Here is a 24,594-nt window from a genome sequence, read left to right as displayed (position 1 = left end):
GCAAACACTGCACCTTTTATTATTGATCTCATATCAAGAGGTTGGAGTTACCTATAATTGTCTAATATGAATATCTCTGGGGTGAACACTTAAACCGATGTAAGTAGTAACAACTGCAAAGGAAAGCCTATTCCTCTGAACAAGTATACAACGTATATATATGAGAATATTTATACACATGCAAACATATACTACACACATATACTTTCATCATATACACAGGGTTACTAATTAAGAACAATAATTTTTTACCAAAAGAAATATATAGACTTTATTTGTTATTTATATATAAAAAGGCAACAAAAAATATGTATTTACAATGAGATGATAACATGCAATTTCGAATACATACATACAGACAGACGAACTGACAAACAGTACAAAAATGTAACTTATAAACTTGTAATATGTAAAACAAAACACATCGATATGTTATCAATGATATATGTTCTCGGAAAAGTATTTTTCTGACTGATACCAACAAGTTCTTTTCAACTACAATCCATATATATTGGAGTATTCATCACATGAGTCAGCACCGCATCATTGATGAGCGATAGTGTGTGTAAGACACAGGGATGCAAGCGATACGAAGAAGAGGAAGAAAACGTATACACAAATAAATTAAACCTGTGATTATAGTGAAACAAAAACACATTTCCTTTGATAAAAATTCCAAAACAGTTTACTTCATACATACATAAGTTCGTGTGGGAACCAATAATAGAAATGTGACTACATAGTATTCATAGAATAGATAAAGGGGGCAAAAAAGTCCTCGAACGAAATCATAATATTCTCAAATTATGATAATAACTAGTGTAAAAATTACGTTTTCTATTTCATCTTTGTTAAACAATACACCAACACCCTTAAAAGATAGAATTATTTCAGTAGGTATTACTAAATTTAAAAAAAACAACAGTATAATAACAATAATAATTGGAATAGGCAAAATCTACTACTAGTAACACTGCAAGATACTATTCATTTCTGGATTATACACCTAGAAACACGTACACATACATTTCATTTACAACATGTATAAAAGCAAAACATAATATAATGAGGAATTAACTGATGAACAGTAGAAAAACATGAATATCGTTCATGGTGAAACAACAGTAGGCATATATATATATGAGAATATATCTAGGTGATGAATTTTACAGTATGAGAATAATAATATTAATAAATGAAATAATTCATTGACGAAATAGATGAATTCGAAAGAGGCTTATGTACACAGAATACACAAAGTGAACTGAAGCAATAAAGTATGGTGTATATGACATGAATAAATTTTACAAAATAACAGATTTTATCGTAAACGTTTGAGTGTCTGTAGAATAATATGTTATTTTCAGCAACAACAAAAAAAGAAACGAAGAAAATTAGAGAAGTTATGAGGATGAAGAAAATAATCGAAAACTAACAACTACTATGAGGAGGGAAGAAAACACTGTTGATTCAATATCAGTATATGTAGAATTACCAGTTGATAAAGATGAAAAAAGAAAATGTATATTCATGTTAAAGTAGAAATTAAATAAACAAACAATTACATCATCATCATCATCAGAACAAACAGACAAAAAGTGTGCATACAATACGGACATTAATAAATATTTCATTATGTATAATACACGACAGTATTATATAGATATATATTGAAGAGAGATGAGTAGAGCAAGGATAATTTCTGTATAATAATGGAGCATATAAACCATAGATGTACTTTCTATCAGAAAACAATAATAATGATTAAATAGTAAGGAAGTAACTGACTGTTTGGTAAAAGTGTGAGCAAACACTCAGACATATGTATATACAAACATATACGCATAAGAATCAGAAGCTGATAGTAGAAGTTGTATATCTTAAACACATAAGTACATGGAGCTGGTTATCCATCCAATTAAGCTCTGATTGTCTCTGGACGTATATATATATATATATATGAAAAGATATGGAGGAAATCAAAGGAAGATTATTCAGCAATATACAATCAAACTCTAAAGAAAATATTTCAGAAAGGTAGGTTAAAAGTTAAAGAGAATGCAATCTGTATAAATTATGATTGGTCCCAGGGTAAATGATGATGACATATTATCCAAAATTAACAATGTATTTATCAATGTGAACTTTCGATTGATGCTGTGGATGATGTTGATGATGATAATTCAAAACGTGGACGTTTAGCATTTGGTGGGTTATTGAATAGTACAACATTCGAAGCAGTAGGATTACCCTGGAGACGACCAATCATTTTACCACTAACACTACTACTACTAGTAGTAGTAGCACTAAGACAACTGCTGCTACCAATGGTATTATTATTCCAAGAAGTTAATTCAATACACTTCTGTGATGAATCAATTGTAGCGGTGGACATGGCAGCTACTCCTACTGGTTTCAATTGTTCTCGTTGACATATAACATTACCACCCTAGAACAAAGACCACAATAAAAATGAAAATAATGATGACATGAAATAAATAAAAATAAAATGAGGAAATGATTATATAATCCACCCGTAAATCAATAGAATTGGGACAATGAATAAAAAAACGACAAACTAAAGTTACAAACATTTTTCAGATCAACTCCGTCTTCTCATTGTTCCATCGAAATTTATAAAAGGGACTAATTGCTTTAAATTACAAACTTGTATTTCTTTACAGACGATAAACTATCACTTAGATGCATATTCATCAATATCTAGATAAATAGTTTGCCAGAAATTAGTCACCAAGTACAATAAAAGACATCATTCATGTAAAATGTTTTAATTGAGATAAATCTAAATGATCTAAACGTTTTATTCAGTAATATTTTAGTGAACGAGAACATAGGCGGGGACAATCAAATGTATTTGAATACAAAATTACAGAATGTCTTAGTAAAATCTGAGAACCATACAGTAAATACTTCATTTGCAAATTGTCAATCAATGGTCTCAAACTTGATTGTTCCTTCGTTTCCACATCAATCATTCTCTGTTCTTATTCTCCTTACTTCCATCTTCTTAATTTTCTGCCCTCAGGCATTCCACATTCGACTGGTGTTATAGACTACTTATATCTATCAACATCAATAGCACACACCACAATATCTCTTGTTTGAACTTCTTCAGGAAAAATAATACACAGAAAACGAAATTTAGATCAATGTTTAAAGAATAAATCTAAACTTTTCAAAATTTATTCAGTCATTAGTTTTAGGAAAATAGGAAAATATATATGGGAGAGAAAGGGAGACATACTAGAATGTTGAATATTATGAATAATTCACAAGATGTAAAAACTATAGATCTATGTGTAATTGTATCTTTATGTTATGAACAATTAAAATTTACTGAATAAATAAATATGGTTATTGTTTATTATAACAAAGATAAGTTAATAATTTTGTTTAATTAAAAATAATAAAAATAAAAACTAATAGTTACAAATTGAAAAGTGTTTTAAAACATGAAAAGTTTCTAGTTGTGTTGTTAAGAGATTAGTTCCTGTCGAAATAAAATTACATGTAACATAAACGAGGTGGATAGAGATAAGGTTCATATTGATTGTTCATGAATTGTTGCTAAGGTGTGGCTAGTTGAATTTAATCTTCTCTATCTAAGTTATTTTGATTGGCCCAAATACACAACGCTAATGATCTCAATCGTTTTTTGTGCACGTCAAATCTTTACTGAAGTATTTTGGACCCTTGTGTGCTGTTTCAAACGTATGTAGAGTTATAATAGATTCATTCTCAGGTTTCTTAAGATCAACCGAGGATTTTAGAGCATGTTTCAAACATTATTATTGTTTACTTAACATTAAATTTAGCCGTTTGGATGTTTCTTACATGTACACTGCATTGCATTCATAACATTTGATCTCATAGACAACTTCTTGTCTCACATTCTTTGGTAGTCTACCTTTAACTTTAACTGCAGTCGACCATACGACATCACTGGTTAGGAAATAAACTCTTATGTCATACATATTTAGAATCATCTACCATATACATTATTTTGGATAGTCTATTCTTGTGTCAGTTATCAAATTAACTTATTAAAAGAGAAATTCGAGTTGCTGTTATGACTTCGTTTAAGATAAATAATTTAAAAGAACAAAGTAATAGTGAACGTGAGGTAGAATAATCCTCCAACTGAACTTCGACTAGACTTTCCCAAAAACGACTATTGACCCAATTGTCAACTATCGAGAAGACAAAATAAACAGATTTTCTGCTGAAAACTCCAACCAACCAAAGAAATATTGGAAAACGCGTGAGTTTGCATGGAATTTTTAGGATGCTTTTAAGAAACAGTCATTCAGAATGCAAGTTTCACCGAGTTGAATTAAATTGCAAAACTGAAGTTCGAAAACTCAGAAACTGGATATTTTTTAAATCCACTTTCTGATTGATTGGGGTTGAATTTTTGAGAAATAATATATTCTCAAATATCTTCTTTCTTGAAGCTAATCATACGTGAGTTTTGTTAGACTGAGCAACATACGCTTTTATGGACCCCACACGGGCATGATTTCATGTTGGGTCGTTGGAATCTTTATCTTTATTTCCAAAATATAGAGAAGTGTGTCCACGGGTCATTGTATATAGCAAGCATTCTCGTCGATGCATCGAACAAGCAGTTGGATTTTATATCTAATCCATATGTGTCTTCCAGCATATGCTTTGCATATCACCACCAACAACCCTCTTCTAATGATTATCTCAGGTAGACACTGAGGACGATAATCCCTTACATATTTTGGTCCAGGTAATAGGAACAAATAAGAACTGGTGCGCCTTTTTGGGATTATTATTATTATTATTATTATTATTATTATTATTATTATTATTATTATTATTATTATTATTATTAATGGCTTTATTCAATATTATAGTTTTGGTACAATATAGAATTCTCAGCACAGGTTATTAAGACATCAAAATCAGTTCCCATACTCCCGTAAATTAGACACTTTCCCGGTGACAATCCTCCAGATGTCTCAGGATGTTACATTGTTATAGGTAGTTTATCCATCTATTGGAAGCTAGTAGAATGTCTTTATGTTGACGGCTACTATCCATAGAGGTAATAGAATCAGCTGATCAAAAATTGGGAACTAACTCAGTTTACCATTACAAAAATGATCTAAAATAACACAAGATATCACAGGGACTACAAATCCTGTCTCATCAAAATACATGCTGTTTTCCTCAGACTAATTTTTAAAATAATAAATTTGGTCTCATTGTAATGTATAAAGCCGAAGCTCTACGGCATGACATTAATTACTTACAGAGTATAAGTAGTATATATATAATCGTAAAAATTGCCTGAAACAACTATGAGACTGGTTTCTAAAATTAAATGTATGATCTAAAACGCTCATTATATGCCATATAAGGATTTGCAAACTTATTTCCATAATCTAAAAATCATTCATCGAATAGGCTGTACAAGCAAGAGGTTGGTGAATTGATAAGTAGTCTACTTAGAACGACAATATTCATCAATCCATTAGTTTACAGAGGAACTATTCTAACGAGTTTATTCGTTAATATAAGAATCCATGCTTAAAGGTGTAATTTTGAATAGAGATATAAATAAACGCAAATATCTCTCAGTATAAATTCTTTCGAGAAAATCTACCGAAATTCAGAAAACATTAGAACAAAGCATATTAAGATAAAATGAAGCGTTTTGAATTCAAAAGCTAGTTGCTATTAGAATGATCTTTGATTGATGAGTGAAGAAAGGGCTGAATGAATGAAAAGTATCCATTTTGCAAACTTAAAGAATATATACTTTAATCATGATCTTAATTACAACTAGAAATGGAAAAAATAAACTTCTATATATGAATATACTTTGTTGAAAATATGAGAGAATATAAGACAATCCATTTACTAACGTCAAACATAAATAAATAACTATGGTTAGAGGAAACCAAGATAATTCTGTGTTCTTTTGAATTTCACGATTTTAAAGCTTACTTTCATCAGCTAATAAATACATGGATTACACTATAGATAAAAATCTTATGTGACAACATAAGAAGAACTCCACGGAAATCCGTTAAACAAGTGTTATTGTTTAATGGAGACAAAACATTGAAGAAAACAGCTGTTTCCAAATAAATCAAATGTAACAGTAAATAATGTGTAATATGCTGGAATTTCAGAAAAACCATTCACCGTCTATGCTGATCAAAACATTAAAAAACATGTACTTGTTAATAGTATATTCATCACTATTTTGATTATTATTGATAATGAGTAAAATTTAAGAAAATTATCTGAGCACAAGGACTCTAGAGAAAAGTGAAGCAACAAAAAGCAGAAAAAACATTTACCTCAGAATATATCGGCAATCGATTATTATTTAACGATTGTTCATTGATTATAGTATATAACCCAGATGAAGTATTGTGTAAATCATTATTACTATTAGTAGTACTAGTTGTAGTACGAAGTAAATTGACAACAGACAATTCATCGGTTAAAACTGTTGGTTTGTTATGATGAATAGGTGTTAATTTTGATACGTCTATTGATAAAGACGTTTGTGGAATTGTAACAATAGTAGAACAATGAGAAGTCGATTTATTGCTATGTATAGTAGCGTTATGATAATCAGAATAATAATTGGTTTGATCACTATAATTATCCGAGTCAAGATCAACTTCTAGAATTGATCCTAAACGTGAACTATGATGAAGTAAATGACTAGATGACGATTTAGAAATAGCATTTGTTGTCGTCATTATCGTGGGAGTATTTTGAATAGACTAGCGATGAGATTAAAAAAGAAAAGATAAACATTATATAGGATAACAAAATATTTTAAAGGCTATAATCAACAGAGAATGATGTTAGTGTAACTTAAAAATATATACCTTTATTGTGAATATCCCATATAGTTCAACTATGTATGCAATGAGACGAAACAACTCCAATTAAGTAAAGTTGGAAATGTGGGTCAACGGATAAATTAACTTATTCATCAGGGATAGTTTTATGTACTCTGATCAGATAGTAACAATATGTCGAAGGGCAAATGATATGACTACTCGGTTTCCCAAAACAAACCAAGTAAGGTGGAGTTCGAACCTGTTACTTAGCAGCTAATGGCTAAACGTCTTAAACACCGACCCATCACTACAACGACTGGTAACCCATTGATCTAAAAGTAGCGTGTTCCCTGCGAAATCTGAACGTACTGGGTTGCGTTGCCAGAGATGGGGCACGGTTACTTACCACTGAAGAGCTACATACTAAGATGAAATAGCTATCCACTGTTCTCTGGTTGTGAGTGGCGAGGGTGTTGTTTACGAAATTGAGAGGACGAAAAGCGAATGTCCGCCTCTTTGACTGGTTACTTAGACACGAAAGGTCCACTTAGGGGAGTTGGAAGACCCTAATTCCGAACCAATGGTGCGTATGGGCTCTGGAATCCTGAAGGAAAAAACGGCGTATGAACCAATCGTTGGTCACCGACTACCATAGGACTGCATCTCCTAACGTTGCTCCACTGCCTTGTAGATCAAACCTTTAGGTAGAAGGCTCCGGGTGTGGCCCCTAAGAAAACCATCTGTTTCGGTTTGGACACCTGGGCAATAACATAGCCCACACATAAATCAAGTGATTTTTGTGGCGCATATGTATTCGGTTCCCCTTTGTACCAATATCTATGTGTTCAAATAAATAAATAAACTATTATTATTATTAATACTATTTTATTATTTTTATTTAAACGAATAAACATTGGTACAAGTTAGCGCCACAATATATATTCACCCACAATAGAAACAAGGTTGTGAGCATATAGAGAATATAGGGTGAGTATAATTCGAAAGAACAACAACGGATATAAATTAATGTATGAGAGTGAATTAATAATAGTATTAACGATGAGAGAAGCAGTGCAGTTAGTAAAAATACGACCAGAAAGAATCCTTTCACTTAAAGAAGTTTCTCCCACTGTTTCAAGAAAGTAAAAGAAAATTACAGCAGCATCGTCACTGGCTTCCATTCTGAACCATGTTTGATAACGTCTCAAGTCACTGTGTTGCACCATCTCTAAATTTTCCACCACGGACCAGCAAATGTCAGTTCCGCAAAGCTTCCTTTCGTACCACGACATCATCTCATACACTGACCGCCTCTCCGCTGTTCCCAACCAGTCCCATCGTCGGCAAACAATGCACGATGTGGAATTCTATGGGACAACATTCGTAAAACAGGTTCAAGCCACCAACGTCGATGTTTCAAGATAGTGACACCAGTTGAATTGTTGTCTCTGTGTTCGAACACATTATGCTGAACATCCTTCATTGCTAACATGGTGTTGCCACTAGATGTCAACAATCCTTCGGAGACAACGATGATCAAACGCATAGAGTCCTCCAACATCCACAACTCGGAGAGGCCAGGTTTCACAAGCACAGAACAAAACTGCGTTGTAGACCTGACCTTTTACAGTCAGACTGACATCACAAGGGTATCAAGGATGGCCCAGATTGGCACAAGCCACTCCTGCTTTCACTATACGTGAACTGATGTCGTCACTCAGGCCACCACCATCACTTAGGCAGCTACCTAGATACACGAACTTCTCGACTACTTCTACCTGCTCACTACCCAGGGTGAGTACAGGATCAGGGTCCTGCCAGTCTTGTAGAAGAACTTTGCAGTCAGTCAATTCCTTGACCGGAAAGTCGCCACCATCCTTAAAGCGACCTGGAGGTAAGTTATTTGGGTGTCAAGATCTATGGAGCTTCGAGAGCTGGAATTTCTTGAAGAGTTTCATCCCGTTAGGTGGACTAGTCATCACTAGACACTGATGAGTCTGATTGATTTCACCGGGGCAGCATACCACTGGAATTGTTACTCGATTAACTCTATCCATCGTCCAAGATGTCGGTAGGTGTTATTGGTTAGCATCTCATCAGCTTAACGGATTATTTCACATACACCAGAGTTCGCGCTGCAAGTGACTCGGATGGATTGAAAGGACTTCCGGCAGTTACCAGATGCAACTGCTGCTTCCAACCACCAAGCTTTTCAGTTCTTACGCAAGCTTTGCATGATTTCATTACGAAACAATCTTTGTCAACTCAGAGTGGACCAACGTGCTTCAACGAGTTGCAGGAAGCCTTTAAAGCCTAGTGCTTATAAGCGGGACGTCCCGCGAAGCCGCAAGCGACTTTACTTTCCATTTTCATGGCACTACGCAACTGCAGCCAATCCTCATCTATGCCTTTTGGTGGGTTGATAAATAGCCATGAAAGTGGTCTGTATTTCTTAAGGTAAGAATCTGTCTAATAAATACGGAAACAGTGTTCACGAAAAACTTTATTTTAAAATAATCAGGGTCCATCAACCTGATTTCATAGTTCAAAACATTTCTGGAAATCCTCAAACATTAGGCTCATTATCTGTATTTAAATCTTTTCACCCTTAGTTGTTTCAATATCGTTCTAGAGCCGTCGCTATTGCATAACCATTTTGCATTTTGGAAACCAAAAGAAATCCCTAGAGAGTGAAGTCTATTAGGTTATGGAAAGTGACCTATCATGATGACAAAATTATGAGTCGGAAATTCACAGATAATCATAGTATAGTGTGTAGATACATTGTCGTGATGCAATAACAATCTATTATAAATTAATAGGTTAGTAAAAACTGGTTATCAAGGTTATACAGACTCTATGTGTCTACATATCCATAACTAAACAAATTAAATGGTTCAATCCAGGTATTTATTCTACAGATCATGCACATTACTAATTATGCTATATGGGTTTATAAACCATTGTACAAGTGCATACACACAAGGCAAACGCTGCGATGCCCTGTCTCCAACAACGAGATAATGAATTAACGATATTAAAAATCCCCTTTTTGAAAAATGAAGCATAAAATTACAAGTTCATGAACATACTACTAATTCATTGATATTGCAAATTACTTGACTAGGTTCCTGATTATAAATTGAAGTTTCAACGGTACTAGAATTAGAGCATACAGGTGTATTCGATAAACCAATAATTCGAAACTGACGACTCGGGAATGCAATGGAAGCGTTTGAATAACCACCAGATACAATTGCTTGTGTATTGCTATTGACCGGCACAGTTGATCCAATTCGTATAGATGGAGTAGGTGTGAATGTTTTACGCGCAATACCTGAATAGAATATGTCGAAAACCATTGGTCGATGATGAAATTTTAACGAAAAGCAAAAAGCACGTCAATAAAACCCAACGACACCGAAATATCAAAACTAAGATATCAGGTAGTTGTGGGTAGTTGGTAGAATACCCTGGATCACGGTTTCATGCTAAATGACACACGTGAGCGGCCCGGATAACTTAGCAGTAATGTTTTGGACTGTGAAACTGGGTGACCCAAGTTCGAATCCAACAGTAAGAATTAAATCCCTTGAAGATTACAGCTATCCCTTGAGAACGAGTCCTAACTGGAACAAGACCCAGATTTGCAGTTTTCCGCCAGTTATCTTCAATCACTTAAAAATCCAATATGGTGAACGTGATGTCAAACCACTTAAACTAGTGACCATATTACAACTCAATTGATGAAATCCAATCAGCACTAAAGGGTTAGATAAAGGTAACATTGGTCGCTGCTCAGTGACTAATGTACATTAAGGTTATTATCTTTCAGACATCAATCAAAACAATTGTACATTTGGATAATGTTCAGTTAAACATTCAATGAATTATAAGAATAGATGTTTTTAACGCTTTACCAATCTACTCTTATTCAATCTAGAGTAACTACGAAGCAGTTCCTGAATATTAGTTAAAAAGTTTTCCAGTTATATTTAAGATAATACATTTTACCGGACACTGTTCCAACTGTTTATTTGAATAACACTACTACAAACAAACAGTGATTCACCCTTTCTCTTTCTCCTGGTGATCGACTGGATCATAAAGACGTCAACATCTGGGGAGAAGCATGGGATACAGTAGACATCTAGGATACAGTTGGACGATCTAGACTTCACAAGTGATCAGGCTCTTCTATCCCAAACGCAAAAACAAATGCAGGAGAAGACGATCAGAGTAGCAGCAGCCTCAACAGTAGTAGGTCTCAATATACACAAAGGGAAAAGCAAGATTCTCCTATACAACACAGCATGCACCAATCTAATCACAATTGACGGAGAAGATTTGGAAGATGTCAAAACCTCTACATATCTGGGCAGTATCATTGATGAACACGGTGGATCCGATGCAAATGTGAAGGCACGGATCGGCAAAACAAGAGCATCATATTCACAACCGAAGAACATCTGGAACTCAAAACAACTCTCAACCAACACCAAGGTCAGAATTTTCAATACAAATGTCAAGACAGTTCTGCTGTATGGGGCAGAAACCTGGAGAACTACGAAAGCCATCATCCAGAAGATACAGGTGTTTATTGACAGTTGTTTACGCAAAATACTGCAGATCCGTTGGCCAGAGACTACCAGCAACAATCTATTGTGGGAGAATAAACCAGATCTCAACGGAGGAAGAAATCAGGAAGAATCGCTGGAAGTGGATAGGACACACATTGAGGAAAGCACCCAACAGTGTCACAAGGCAAACCCTCATATGGGATCCTCAAGGCCAAAGGAGGAGAGGAAGATCAAAGAACTCATTACGCCGGGAAATGGAAATAGACATGAGAAAAGTGAACAAGAATTGGATGGAACTAGAAAAGAAGGCCCAGGACAGAGTGGGATGGAGAATGCTGGTCGACGGCCTATGCTCCGTTGGGAGTAACAGGCGTAAGTAAGTAAGCAAGCAAACAATGATTCATTTTATACAGGAGAAAATTCTCATAAAAATTTTTACAAAAATTTATTGACACGAGAAATATGTTTCATCTATCAATTTGAAAAGAAATAGAGATTAGTTGATCATATTTTACTGAAACAAAAGAAAAACTTTTGATAAAATAAAAAAGATTTTATTCATGAAAAACAAAAATCATTGACAAGAAAAAAACAATCTACCTTTATGCAACACAATTACATTGTTCCCGGAAATTGACGATGGAAATTGTACAACTGAACTAGATGGGATCAATGTATTTTGTTGAGGTAATGAAGTACGATTTAATTGATCAGTATTATTATTAATCGGCAAATTATCTGTTGTAATATTTATCACTGAACTACAAAACATATTTGATGCATACGTTGTTGATCCCAAGACGTTACTACAAACAGGTATGGTAGCTTTTAAAATTTTAGGATTTTGAATTTGTGTAATAGATGATAACTGTTTCGGTGTTTCATTTGTAGAAACAACTGGTGGTTGTGATTGTGGAGCACGAAAACGTTGAGATGGTGTAGCTTGGAAGAGAGAATAAAACAAACAAGAGACAACATGTCAAACTATGGAGAAAATCACCTAGTATTTCAGAATTTATTACCCTAAGGTTTAAGGTTTATTAAACAACATCATTGAAAATAGCCATCACAACTATTACATTTGATCAACGGCTGGGTGACAATGGACCTAGTTCGCTAGTGAGCGTTAGTTCCCCTAAGATTGCGGATACACCTTGTTGACCAATCCCGGACTAGCGCGAAACCTATGCCTAGACATTTCTGTCGACTACCTGCAACCATTCCCTTACAATTCAATTATATCCACTAACCCCTTATACCACTGTCTTTTGTTTATATCACATGAAAAGCTTTGAAGTAGAAAGGTGAACTCATTATTTTCCGCTTTGCAAAGCTTACTGTTGCTGTTATCATAGTTATTCATACTCCAATCAAAAGCATTGTTAAATAAAGAAATATTTTACCATCAATTATTACTATTATTATAATTATATACCGGTAAAGTGACTTTTTACACGAGAAAAAAATGAAAACAAACAATCAATTTACTTAAAACTTACTACTATTATGAAGGCTTTGAATGCTTAGAACACTAGGAGTTACAGGTGACAATGTATGAGGTTGTTGTTGTTGGTGGTGGCGTTTTACTCCGATCACATTATCTAAATTCGATCTGCTGATAGGCTGATATAGTTTATTACTATTAGTTGTAAAATTATTAATATGACTAGGAGAAGAAGTGGAACATAAACGTGTCGCTGTAGGTGTTGAATGCTCACAGACATAAACTGAATTGGTAGGATTGATTAGAGAACAGCGTTGAGTAGTTGTTAATACTTGTTGGCTAGAATCCTGTATAGGTATTGAATAAATAAACAATGAACACATTACCACTACATAGTATTAATAATAACAGTAGCTATTATCAGTATAGGTTTGTGAAAATTGTCGAATTTTATCGAGATCATGAACCTATCCAAGTTAGACAACCATCGAGAACCTGAAGGCACTGGACGGCCGTTTAGTCCTAGTATGAGATTCCTCAGTAAAGTGCACTCACAACCTCGCAACGAGGAATCAAACCTAGGATGGTCGGTTTTGTGTGAGAACATTTAACCTATAAACCAGTGAGCCAGAATCCAATGGTGCATAAGACTGACTTCAATCAAATCGCAATACGGACCGACCATCTTCTACTGTCTTCGGTGGGGTAACTAAGTAATTGAAGCTGTTGAACTCCACGAGACTGAAGGTCCTGGGTTCGATCCCTCGTTACGTGATAGTGGGGAGGCATCGCTGGGAATTCTCACACTAAGACCAAAGGGCCGTCCAGTGCTTCCAGGTTTTTAATGGTTGTCTAACTTAGATAGGTTCGTGATGCCAATGAAATTATAACAATAATATTCGGTTTCTTCACTATTATATGTTTGACTACAGTAAAGAATTTTCAGCACAAAATATGCAAAGTCGCAACAAAATTCCTGTTTTATAATCATTTAAATTACGAAGATACCAAAAACTATTTGTAAAATATTTTTAAAGTGATTAGCTGCCATTTATATTCATCCATTCATAATCAGTTTCGTTCCCATAACATCTCTTTTCATTGTCGAATAATATCTAGTGTATGTGTTTTATTGTAATCGTGTCTGGTTTCACTAAAAGATAATGGAAAAAGAAAAGTATACGAACCAACGTGGTGATAATTTTTGTGTTTCGTAATAATCAAAGTCGAGATGATTTGTAATTATTTTATGAAGTATACACGATTGACAGACATAACTAGTCAGATAAACCATATTGAGAATGAGAAAATTACTAGCAATAAATGTACATTATGAAAAATGGTGCCCTAGAAATTTGATCAGGAGCCTATCATTTGTGTTAAACTGTTACAAAATGAAACAATAAATTCTAACTGCTATTCATGATAAGTATAATTAATTCAGTTAACTTATGAGTTAAACAGTAAATATCAGAAGGGTTTTGTAGATATTACAGTAATTTCAATAGTTGAGATCATGAGTCAATTGAAGCTAGACCATCATGGAAAACCTGGAAGCACTGGACGGCAGTGCGCATCCACAACCTTGCCATGCAATATTCGAACCCAGGACCTATCGGTCGCGCGCGCGAGTGCCTAACCACTAGATCATTGAACTAGCATCCGACGGTGTTAATTTCCAACTTCAACTAATCCACGAAATTGAGCGACACATTCATTATTGTCATCAGTGAGTTACTATCTCGTAACAAACCCGGTTGAACTCCACTGATCACTGCTTCTCACTAGAACTCCGGGATATACCACTTAAAGCCAGTAAATAATCTTGATGAAAAAAATCCTATCGACAATTTAAAACAGTGACATATTTTCTCATAAATAATAAGAATGTGTGATGAAATCTTATAGAAATAAATGTGTTAATAAAAAAATGTTTATTGCCCATTCATATTTCAGAATGATAAGTGCACGACTAGCAAGCGACTTAATCACTTCCTATTGGTTAAAATTAACAGTTAAGTCGATTATATCAATGGTATGTTATGGAAATGCTTAAAATTTATGTTCTTCTTTTAAGTTTGACAATTAGAATTCCGGGATTTTTTTTCGTGCCAAATTAGTAACAAATAGTAAGATGACCCATTTTATTAAATAAATATTTATATGACCTTAGCACATTATTTGTGTAGTAGTTAATGATTGTACTTAGTTGTCTGGAGTGGATAGAGTGGAGTTCAAAACTTGTGATATGTAAACTGTAAGTCGATTGTTTTAACAGCAATGATCTACTGTCTCCTATCTAACTCGAGATGACATATATGTGGATCGCTTCAAGTTATACACCACATACTACCACAGCGAGATCAATACCAAAGTAGTAGTGTTATAATTCCCTCTCTTTATTACAACTCAGCTATTCCTATTGCTTAGTATTCTCGGACACCGATTCACTCGACAAGTCCCCCAAATCAGAACACGATTGAATAGGAAAAGAGATTATATTCCAAATAACAAGGTTAAGTGGAACTAAGAAGCACAATAGGGAAAACGTTAGTATATTTGTAGTTTTTCACATGAGATTTCTAGTGTTCACTAAGTATTGACTAACGCTGATTGGCTAATTCTTATCCAATCAGCGTGCATCAAAGCAATCGTGCATTGACCATGCTTAATCCAGTCTATGTCCGGCTAACAAGTAGTATCAGTGATTATAAAAAGAATTATGGATAAATCCGAGAAATAATTAATTGGTGAAAGAGAAAATACGGAATGACCTAAAGACTCAGCATCTAAAGGGAGACAAAAAGTAAATGCATCTGTGCCATTGGGACCAATTTAAGCTATATGTCCAATACTTTCAACCCTTCGTTACAATAACATCGCAGACCTCAACCAGGTAATCTGCGTCTAATAATATGACTCATATCAATAGCAAATGAATTCACGAACAGGTGCCATGTTTTAACCTGCGACTCCTCCCCTCCCAGAGATTATTTTTCATAAAAACTAATCCTACATCAGCAAACCTGGCGGGTCGAGTTAGGTGATGTGGCTAGGCATATGCAATCCACATCCGTCATCCAAATAGATGAATATTCACAATTTTGCCAACAGATTTACGATTTTTGTCCAATACCATGAGTCTAATCATAGGTGTCTTTAAATCACTGCTCGCATATTTTGGGACCATTGAGTAAGCAACACAGAGGTTAGGAATACGGTACTAAGTAATAACGGCAAATCAATTGATGGAGTAGTAAATTTTCACCAACTGAGGTGGTTTGGGCATACTGTAGTGGGATATCTTTGGGATAATTCCTAATACTTCGTATATCACTCGTCCTGATAACCACCATTAGATAACTCCCAACGGTGTATAACTTTCAGAAGACAATGCAAAACGTTTTTATTGCACAGTGCAGATTATAGAGCCACAAGCACACAAAGCAAATCCGAACAGAAATCCTAGTGCAAATGAATCCAAGCGAACGAATGAGTTAATAAGGTTTAAGAAGCCCATATATATAGGAAGGTTAATGAGTCATCAGGTGATTTAAGCAACTAACATTTAGGCTAGCAAGAGAACTATGTATGTATGTTGCAATACATAATCACACAAAGATATAGACAAATTGCTACTATTCTAATAACACTGTCTGTCAAATAACTTGATTAAAAGGTCTAAAAAATTAGACGTATACAGACTTAAATATAGGTGAGGTGCTATGATGTGTTATGTTGTTTAATGTAGGAGTATGCTGGGAGAAAGCTAGGGGCGGTCAAACCAAAACAGGGGACCAGGCTACAGAAACATTTAAAATTGGACTAAGCCATGTTAATAGGTTTAGACTATCTGATTGGGGTCCGCATGATTATCGTAATCAGTGATTAGAGACTTTGAATGACATAGACGAAAATCTTTTGCAATGGCACATATGCATCCACTCTTCATCTTTCCTCAGATTCTAGGCTTTTGAATTCTAAATGTTTTCTTGATTTCACTAGTTTATATTTTCTTGAATCGTATCTTCGATAATTAATCTTTTCTACTGTCACTGATATTGTTACTACCTCTACTATTCTGGGATTTGGCAAATATCATCTGTGCTAATGGTGTGTGGCAACCTGAATCGATGTATATATGTACTAGATTCTATGTTGTGATTGACCGATTGCTCATTCAATAATTAGTTTAGGTAATTAATAGAAAAAAATGTCACAGCAAAATACACAAAATTAAAACAATGATAAAAGAACACTTTAAGATTCTAACCAATAAATCGTCAGGATTTCGATGCATTTGTACGACCAAATGTTGAGATGTATGAGCTGAAGATGATGATGGCAATGATGACAGATTCAAGCCATGTACAGCTGAATAATTAGATGAATTCAATACTTTACCACTGGTTATAGTAGTTGTAATAGGAATTCGATTGATTTGACTAAAAACTGGTTGAACAGTGCGAGGTTCTGAAATCGCATAGGTAACAACATTGGCTGCTGTTGTAGCGGGTGTCGTAAATTGAGCATCAACTGAAGTTGACATATTTATCTCATTCGACGAAACAGATTCATGAGTTTTACTAGGTTTATTCAATATAGTATCACTAATACAATTGACAAGTGAAGTATTTTCCGATTTCAATAAACAACTACTTCCGGAAGATGAAGATTCACGTGTAACTACCGGCAATAATGTTAATTGATTGGATAAAACTTGATTTTTTGCATTTAGAACCTCAGTGTACGAAGTTGACGATGAAGAAGAAAAGGAAGTGGATAGGGTAGAGTTTTCTTGTTGATTATCCATTTGAAGTGATGAACTAATCTCCATTTTTTGTGGTAACACAACATCCAAAGAGCTTTTATCCACAACATAATTGTTATCTTTTATCGATGGTGACTGAATAGAAGTAGTTTTGGGTTCAAGTAGTGATTTAACAAGCGGATTATTTTGAGTTTTCACTGGTGAACATTTTTCTGGTAATTTATTCAAATTATCTAGTTTAATATTATTTTCATTTTTGTTTTGTGAAAGATGAATTGAGTCATTAACAGTGTGAATGTCTGTCTTCGATTCATTCACTGATATATCACATACTTTATCATTCGTTACTACTACTGGAGGAAATTTCTAAATTAAAATGAAAAATGAAAAATGGTGTGAGATTTATAGATGATAATTGTGTTACTCATGAGTAACTAGTTTATTTATTGTACAATTTTCTTTCCAATGTCTCACTGGTTAATCGTAAACCAACTGCTGTCTTATCGGTAGATAAACTTTTTATTTTCCAGATATATATAAGTGGTCATTTTTGGACATGTTTTTGAAGAGCGATAACTGTTGTAGCCAAATTAATCCATTTGAATGTAAGCGTTTTCAATCCAAGATAATTATTGTTCACTGTAGAAACATTTAATATGTATACAATATTTATATTTTATTCATATTTCGAGAACCTAAGACAGTTTTTGTGACTTTGAATGACCATGAGTGGATTATTCCAGCGAATCTAATAGTCTACAGTCATTAACAAGGCTTCAATCAACAGGTTACAAACTCCATGGACTAACGGAGTCTTAGTTAGATAGAAGTCAAGAAAAACCTTTAACATTTTTCTCTAGAAATCCTTTTTTATTGAACTCATAGTCAGAAATAAACGAATATACTTCGAAAAAAGCTCTAGCACAATTTGCTTTTCAACCTAAAGATCATGAGGATACATAGATACAAAATAGTATTGTTGGTTAGAGATTGAAAATAACTAAGTGGCTGAGGTCACATTTACAACGTTTTTCATACATAATAAGTATGTTGCTACCAGAAACTTTAAACGGTTTTCTATTCATTTCGTGAATATGTAATTGAAGCGTAATTCCATCCCGAACGTTTGTAGTTATTCCCAACTGTCCAATATAAACAGGTAAGTGTAATCCAGTCCATTATCCCGAATAAAAAACAAATCTAATAATGAATGTTACAATTTAAAATGTAACCCCCTGTGAAGCACTCAGCTATAAAATGAATTAAGAAATGACTGAAGGTTCTAAATATACCAAATCTATTGAACACTTAAAACATTGCGGATGACCGCGGCCAAATTTATTTTGTCTTACCTGTTCAACTGATTGTTGTTTAACATTAACTTTCTCATCATTCAATTTTGCTAGTTTTATGAAAGTTTCAGAAAATGTTGCTGTTTCCGCTGGACATGGTAATCGAGAATTACGAATTAACTGTTCAAAAGAAGCTTTATTAGCTTGTGATATAAAAATAGTCTCAGGACTTGGACGTTGAAAAATTGGTGAAATACGTTTACCCTCTAAGATCCATTCTTCATCAACCTCTTTACCGCATACACTTGAAAGAAAAGAAAAAACAAAGACTACTGCTCAGTATTTTGTTTATTACTATTACTAACCCATCAATCATACACATACTCGTTTAACTGGCTTTGAATCACATCCCAATTATGAAGACTATGTAAAATACAAACAAGTTATCCAAACGGAAATAAATGGAGCGGTGTCCAAACTTGCAACTTAATAACTGAAAGTAGAATCCCTTAACTACTGAACCACCACTCCACTTTCTTATTAACTCACAAACCAAGTAAAGATTGGTATTCTTGGCTTTGAGCCAAACTTTATATTTAGCATCCGATGATACTACCCAGCTTCTCACACTGAACTGGGTGGACCAGGATTCAATCCTGAATTCCGGTGGCTGAAAGTCAAATGCCTTAACCACTTAGTTACTGCTCCTTTAGTGAATAATAATAATAATAACAATAGTAATAATGACAGTAATAAAACGTACGCTTCTGATATAGTTGCAAGCTCTTCATCATTTAAAGCTTTACGAACTTCAGCTTTATGCCGATCAATTGAAATACTCAAAAGACGTTGTAATTTATGCAATAGCTTTTTCTTTTCTTCTGTTAACGGTCCTTGTGCTCGTAATACTGCTACAATTTTACTATAGGCCTCTAATTCAAGACGTCGTAAAATCTGTAAACATTCACGTTGATTATAATCTAACAATAGAGGCCATATAGTTGAAAATTCATTTGTCCGTACAACAACATTTGACATAATGATGATTTGTTATAATCTAGAAAACGATAATATACGTGTATATAAGTGTATCAACTGGTATCCATTCATCAAAAAAAGAGCAAGTCATTAATGTTTTAATTTATCGACGATTATATTTAATTAATTATTTTTGTACTAAAAAATATTTGAAGTGAATCAGTAGAACTTATTAATTAACATAAATATTTTAAATTACTTTACTTATTTACGTTTACACATACAAAGTACTGGCTAAACACTGAATGTTAAACAATTTGCCTACAATTATCAAGTAACTCAAATAAATAAATGTAAAAAATATGTGACAGGATCATCTATAGATTGACAAAAACAACTGTAGGGAAGAAAACTGCCGGTAACATACTAGCTAGCTAAGTGACAAGAAATATATAGCGTACGTCAAATCCAGTATTCATGCTGTACTTTAAAGGGAGAAAAACACCACAGAAGCCAAGAATAACATCGAGCACAAAAGAGAATATAAAAATTTGTGTTCTGTTTACCAAATATAAATTTATGTACAAAACTTTGAGCAATGATTGCGATCAAGGTATTCAGGTTCAAACCTCGCCCCACCTACTTTGACCCACATTGATTCTGTTGGAGAACAAGTAGAACTAAAGGATCGCCAAATCGAATTAGATGACGCGAGGTTCAAACCTTAGATCCACTGCTTGACAATCGAGAGCTTTGATCACCATCATTAGGAAAACCAATGAAAATTAGAGACAAGTAACTTTTAGAGCTCTTTACGGTAAATGAGAATTAACTATGAAATTTTATAGAACACCGGAAATCAAAACGGATACCATATGGCGCACCGGAAAACACACATCATTAAACAGTTTTGATATATTAGCGATAACAAATACAGTAATTCTTCATTGATTCACAAGGATTAGTTCGATAAATATGAGTATAAAGTAGTCAGCAAAACCACTCCCAAACCACTTGGAGCTCAATGTGCATGGTTTAGAACGTGCAACATCTCATAAGCATATCAGCTGACACGGTTTCAACATAACCTTATCAACTCGGTTTGCCTATCATATAAAACTTCATGACTAACCGTAACAACTTTCGGTGAATCAGTATAGGGACTTGTACTTTTTAATCATATGATCACCTTTTGTGATGTCATGAATATAAAAAACCTAAGTATATATATATATATATATATATATATATATATATATATATATATATATATATATATATATATATATATATATTTTGAAAGTGATATTGTGTAGCTTTTTGGTTCAGATAGTAAATGAATACGATTGGACTATAAACCCCATAATACATATTACTCAATACCTTAAGTCTAATCTTAGCATTGCTTACTCGGTTGTTCTACAATACCTTGTAGATATATATGACCAAAGGCCTGCACCCTATACATGTCTTCTATTCCTAAAGACTATGTTTCACACCCATAGAGTAATGCTTAATGAACTGCTGCTTGGCATACTCATTTGGTTGGAAGACAGATATATCACCTATGCCGCAAGCGACGAAAGTTAGCAAAAGCCAACCGAGGTTTCTAGGTTCATATCGAGATTTTGTCAGATAATAGCCTACCAGGGGTGGTGAGAATTCCAAGACAAGTGAAGTGGTCCATGCACCCGACTGAATCATTCTATACCACTAGCTAAACGTTTGCACAGAACAAGTGAGGAGTAATATTTTGAACTTAGAAAACGTATCAAAACATCCTTGAACTACTACTCAAGGTCACTAGAAGATTCCGATTTACGTCAAGGTCTTCAATAAACATAACTGTGTCACCCCATAGTGCTAGGTCGATAAGCGAGTACTATAGTACGATATCAACCACCTGAAAAGTTAGATGAAGAAATTGTGACATTTAGGAAGACATCTATGACGGAATCGAATAAGAAAGGAAATGGTGGGCAAGCCCGACGAACAATACATGAGGTTGATAATTCCGATTAAAGTTCCCTATAACCTTGGACTAGAGTAATAGAGTTTGATTACAGAAGCTTCGCAGAATATATGTCCATCTTTGCCACACCTAGTGACAAACGATGTTATTGGCGCAGTGGCACAAATGGATTTATTCTGCATCTCGCGGTTAAATCAAATATGACGAATGACTTTAAAGATATTGGTAAGTAAACATAACAAACTTTATTTAGTTGATTTTTAATGGTCATGCTCGATTTATACGATGAAGTAAACAATAGTGACATACTTGACGAATCAAAATAATGACTAGGCAGCTGACAGATAAGCACCGTTGAAGTAATACTTAGTCTAAAACGATAGAGTACACAGCATCCTGCAGAAGATAGGATGAGTGTGTTTAATTTATTGATATCCCCTCCAAACTGATATTGCCAAAAGTCTCATTATTTATCCAAGGTATATTAAACAGAGCAACTTGGAAACTTACAACTTATTATCTATCTTGGATCAAAGATCGACAACCCTATGCACTGAAGTTACTGTTTTAGTAAATCACCATCGCAAGTTTTCGAGCATCACATATTCAACTACCCAATGACTTTTCATACATGACACATAGCTCAAACAAACTCACAACATCGTTAGCTGATTAAAAGTCAAGTCATGCCAACGTCCATGGTTTCATTAACTTAAGAAATGTTATCAACTTTTAGTAAACATTGTCTGACAACTGCTAAGTTTCAGAGAGCCTAATAATACGAACAATACTCGTCTCTTAACAGTATTCTGACATATTAGGGGAATCTAGAAATACCATTTGTCATTTATGCATACATAACTACATTGTGGAGCTAGTTGTCAGTCCATATCTCTTCTGGGGCACCGCTGCATCTAACAATCGACAAATAAACCCAACATTTTATTTTTGTCTTTTATTCTTTATTTAAACAGAAATATTGGTACAAAGGGGCACCGAATACATATGCGCCACACAAGTCACTTGATTTGCTGTGGGATGTGATACTTCCCGGGTGCTCAAACCGGTATCTCTACCAAATAAGGCTATTATATATGTGCGCCTTTCAAATGGAACGCGAGGATCTTAAAGTAACGAAACTCGGCTAGTCGACCTTAATAATCTGATAGACGTTCTCGTACTCGACGTTTGGTCACGATTATTGTGCGACATTCTACTGACGATGATTGGTTATCTAGACAAAAATATAATGGGATCTTTATCTATACGCGAGTTGTCGAAAGTTGCTTGGTTAGACTAATAAACTACTGCTTCAATCAAAAGCTAAGGTAGGGATAGGAGCATTGAAATATGTACTAAGGAAGCATCCTGCAAAAACAAGTCACGACACCTAGGTGAGTAATGAAAATAATGAGAATTGGCTGAATAATGCAAGTACCACAAAGACTAAGGATCGCCAAACTAAAGTATGGGATCACCCTATGAAGTCACTGTTTTGTCTAATTGTTGCGTTTTAATCACGTGAGGTTGAGTAATGCAAAATGGGGCCTGTAAAAATTCAAATTCATTGCTGAAGACTAAATGACAATTTAAAACTAGTTCTGTTGAGTGGTGCATCCTCCCGGCATAAAATGAATATTATCGTTAAGAGTTTGTTTGTTTTATGTCTTCTATAAAATTACCGCTATTCTTAGAAAAAACAAATAATTAAAAGGCGAAATTGCAATTGCTTTAAATCCTGTCACACAGGTTAGTGTTTTTTTCAAGTTCATATCAATGGGTGTAAGACCAATGGCAACTTTATATGCATAGCCAAACTTAGTTACCGTCCTGGAAAAATGAACGGCTAAATGAAACTACTAAAGATTGAGTCAGGCGTATTTGTTAATTTGGTAAATACATCCACACCATATTAGCTCATCAAAATTATAGACGACTTATCCCAGTATCTCGTTTAGATTAGTACACTAAACGGTCATAAGCTGGTCAGGCGGAAGTGTATGATAGGTTATATGATTAAATTACCGATTATCTCACAGGGAATCGATCTAAAAAATAATTACGCTGGAAAATGTGCTCTGAATGACGAATTGCTAGCACAACTATTCAGGGAGTTAAAGGCACAAAAACTGACACGAAATGATATCAATGAACTGAGAATAGATGTTAAGAACTAGTAAGTAAAAAATAACTAAGGAATTACTATCATAGTAATCTACAGGAAGCAAAAACAACGTCACTTGAACACATGACTTAAATAAGCCGTAGCTGTAAATGAGTTATTAACGGAATAGCGCTTAAGTAGACAGGTTTTTTTCAAGATCAGAAAACGTTTGTGGAATTACCAAAAATAGAAATCGAAATTCAATTACTTGATCTTTCCCTAGATTTTTGAAAACCACACCTCTTAGAAATAGTCAATATCCCTCACTTTTTCACTCAAAGAATAATTACTTTCGAAGCACTTGTAAACGATTACATTACTTGGATACAGCGTGATTATAAATAATTGTAGAGGCAACTCACTGCAATAATTTGGAAATACGTTTTAAAAAATAGTTTGTACAGCAAATGTTTAAACACAACGATGAGAAATATTCGTCGACAGTTTCGTCAAAAAACCAATCTACTAGAATCTTCACATAAATAGGAAAACAAAATCCTACCTCTAAGTCATCCGCCAGTACAACCAGAATCCTT

At 34.2% G+C, this 24,594-nt stretch overlaps 1 protein-coding gene across 1 annotated transcript; it reads right to left on the bottom strand.

Annotated features, from left to right (window-relative positions):
• On the bottom strand, positions 1–24,594 carry MS3_00006954 (uncharacterized protein). Its single transcript, XM_051215197.1, has 9 exons — positions 24,421–24,594; positions 19,708–20,001; positions 19,005–19,248; positions 17,155–18,018; positions 12,937–13,228; positions 12,038–12,379; positions 9,950–10,194; positions 6,360–6,794; positions 1–2,449 (listed from the first exon to the last, which is right to left on the bottom strand). Exons 2-9 carry the CDS (start codon positions 19,980–19,982, stop codon positions 2,135–2,137), a joined length of 3,012 nt encoding a protein of 1,003 aa, XP_051068390.1. The 5' UTR covers positions 19,983–20,001; positions 24,421–24,594; the 3' UTR covers positions 1–2,134.

Source organism: Schistosoma haematobium, chromosome 2 (genome assembly GCF_000699445.3).
Source record: "Schistosoma haematobium chromosome 2, whole genome shotgun sequence".
NCBI lineage: Eukaryota > Metazoa > Platyhelminthes > Trematoda > Strigeidida > Schistosomatidae > Schistosoma > Schistosoma haematobium.
This window is presented reverse-complemented; position numbering and strand designations above follow the sequence as displayed.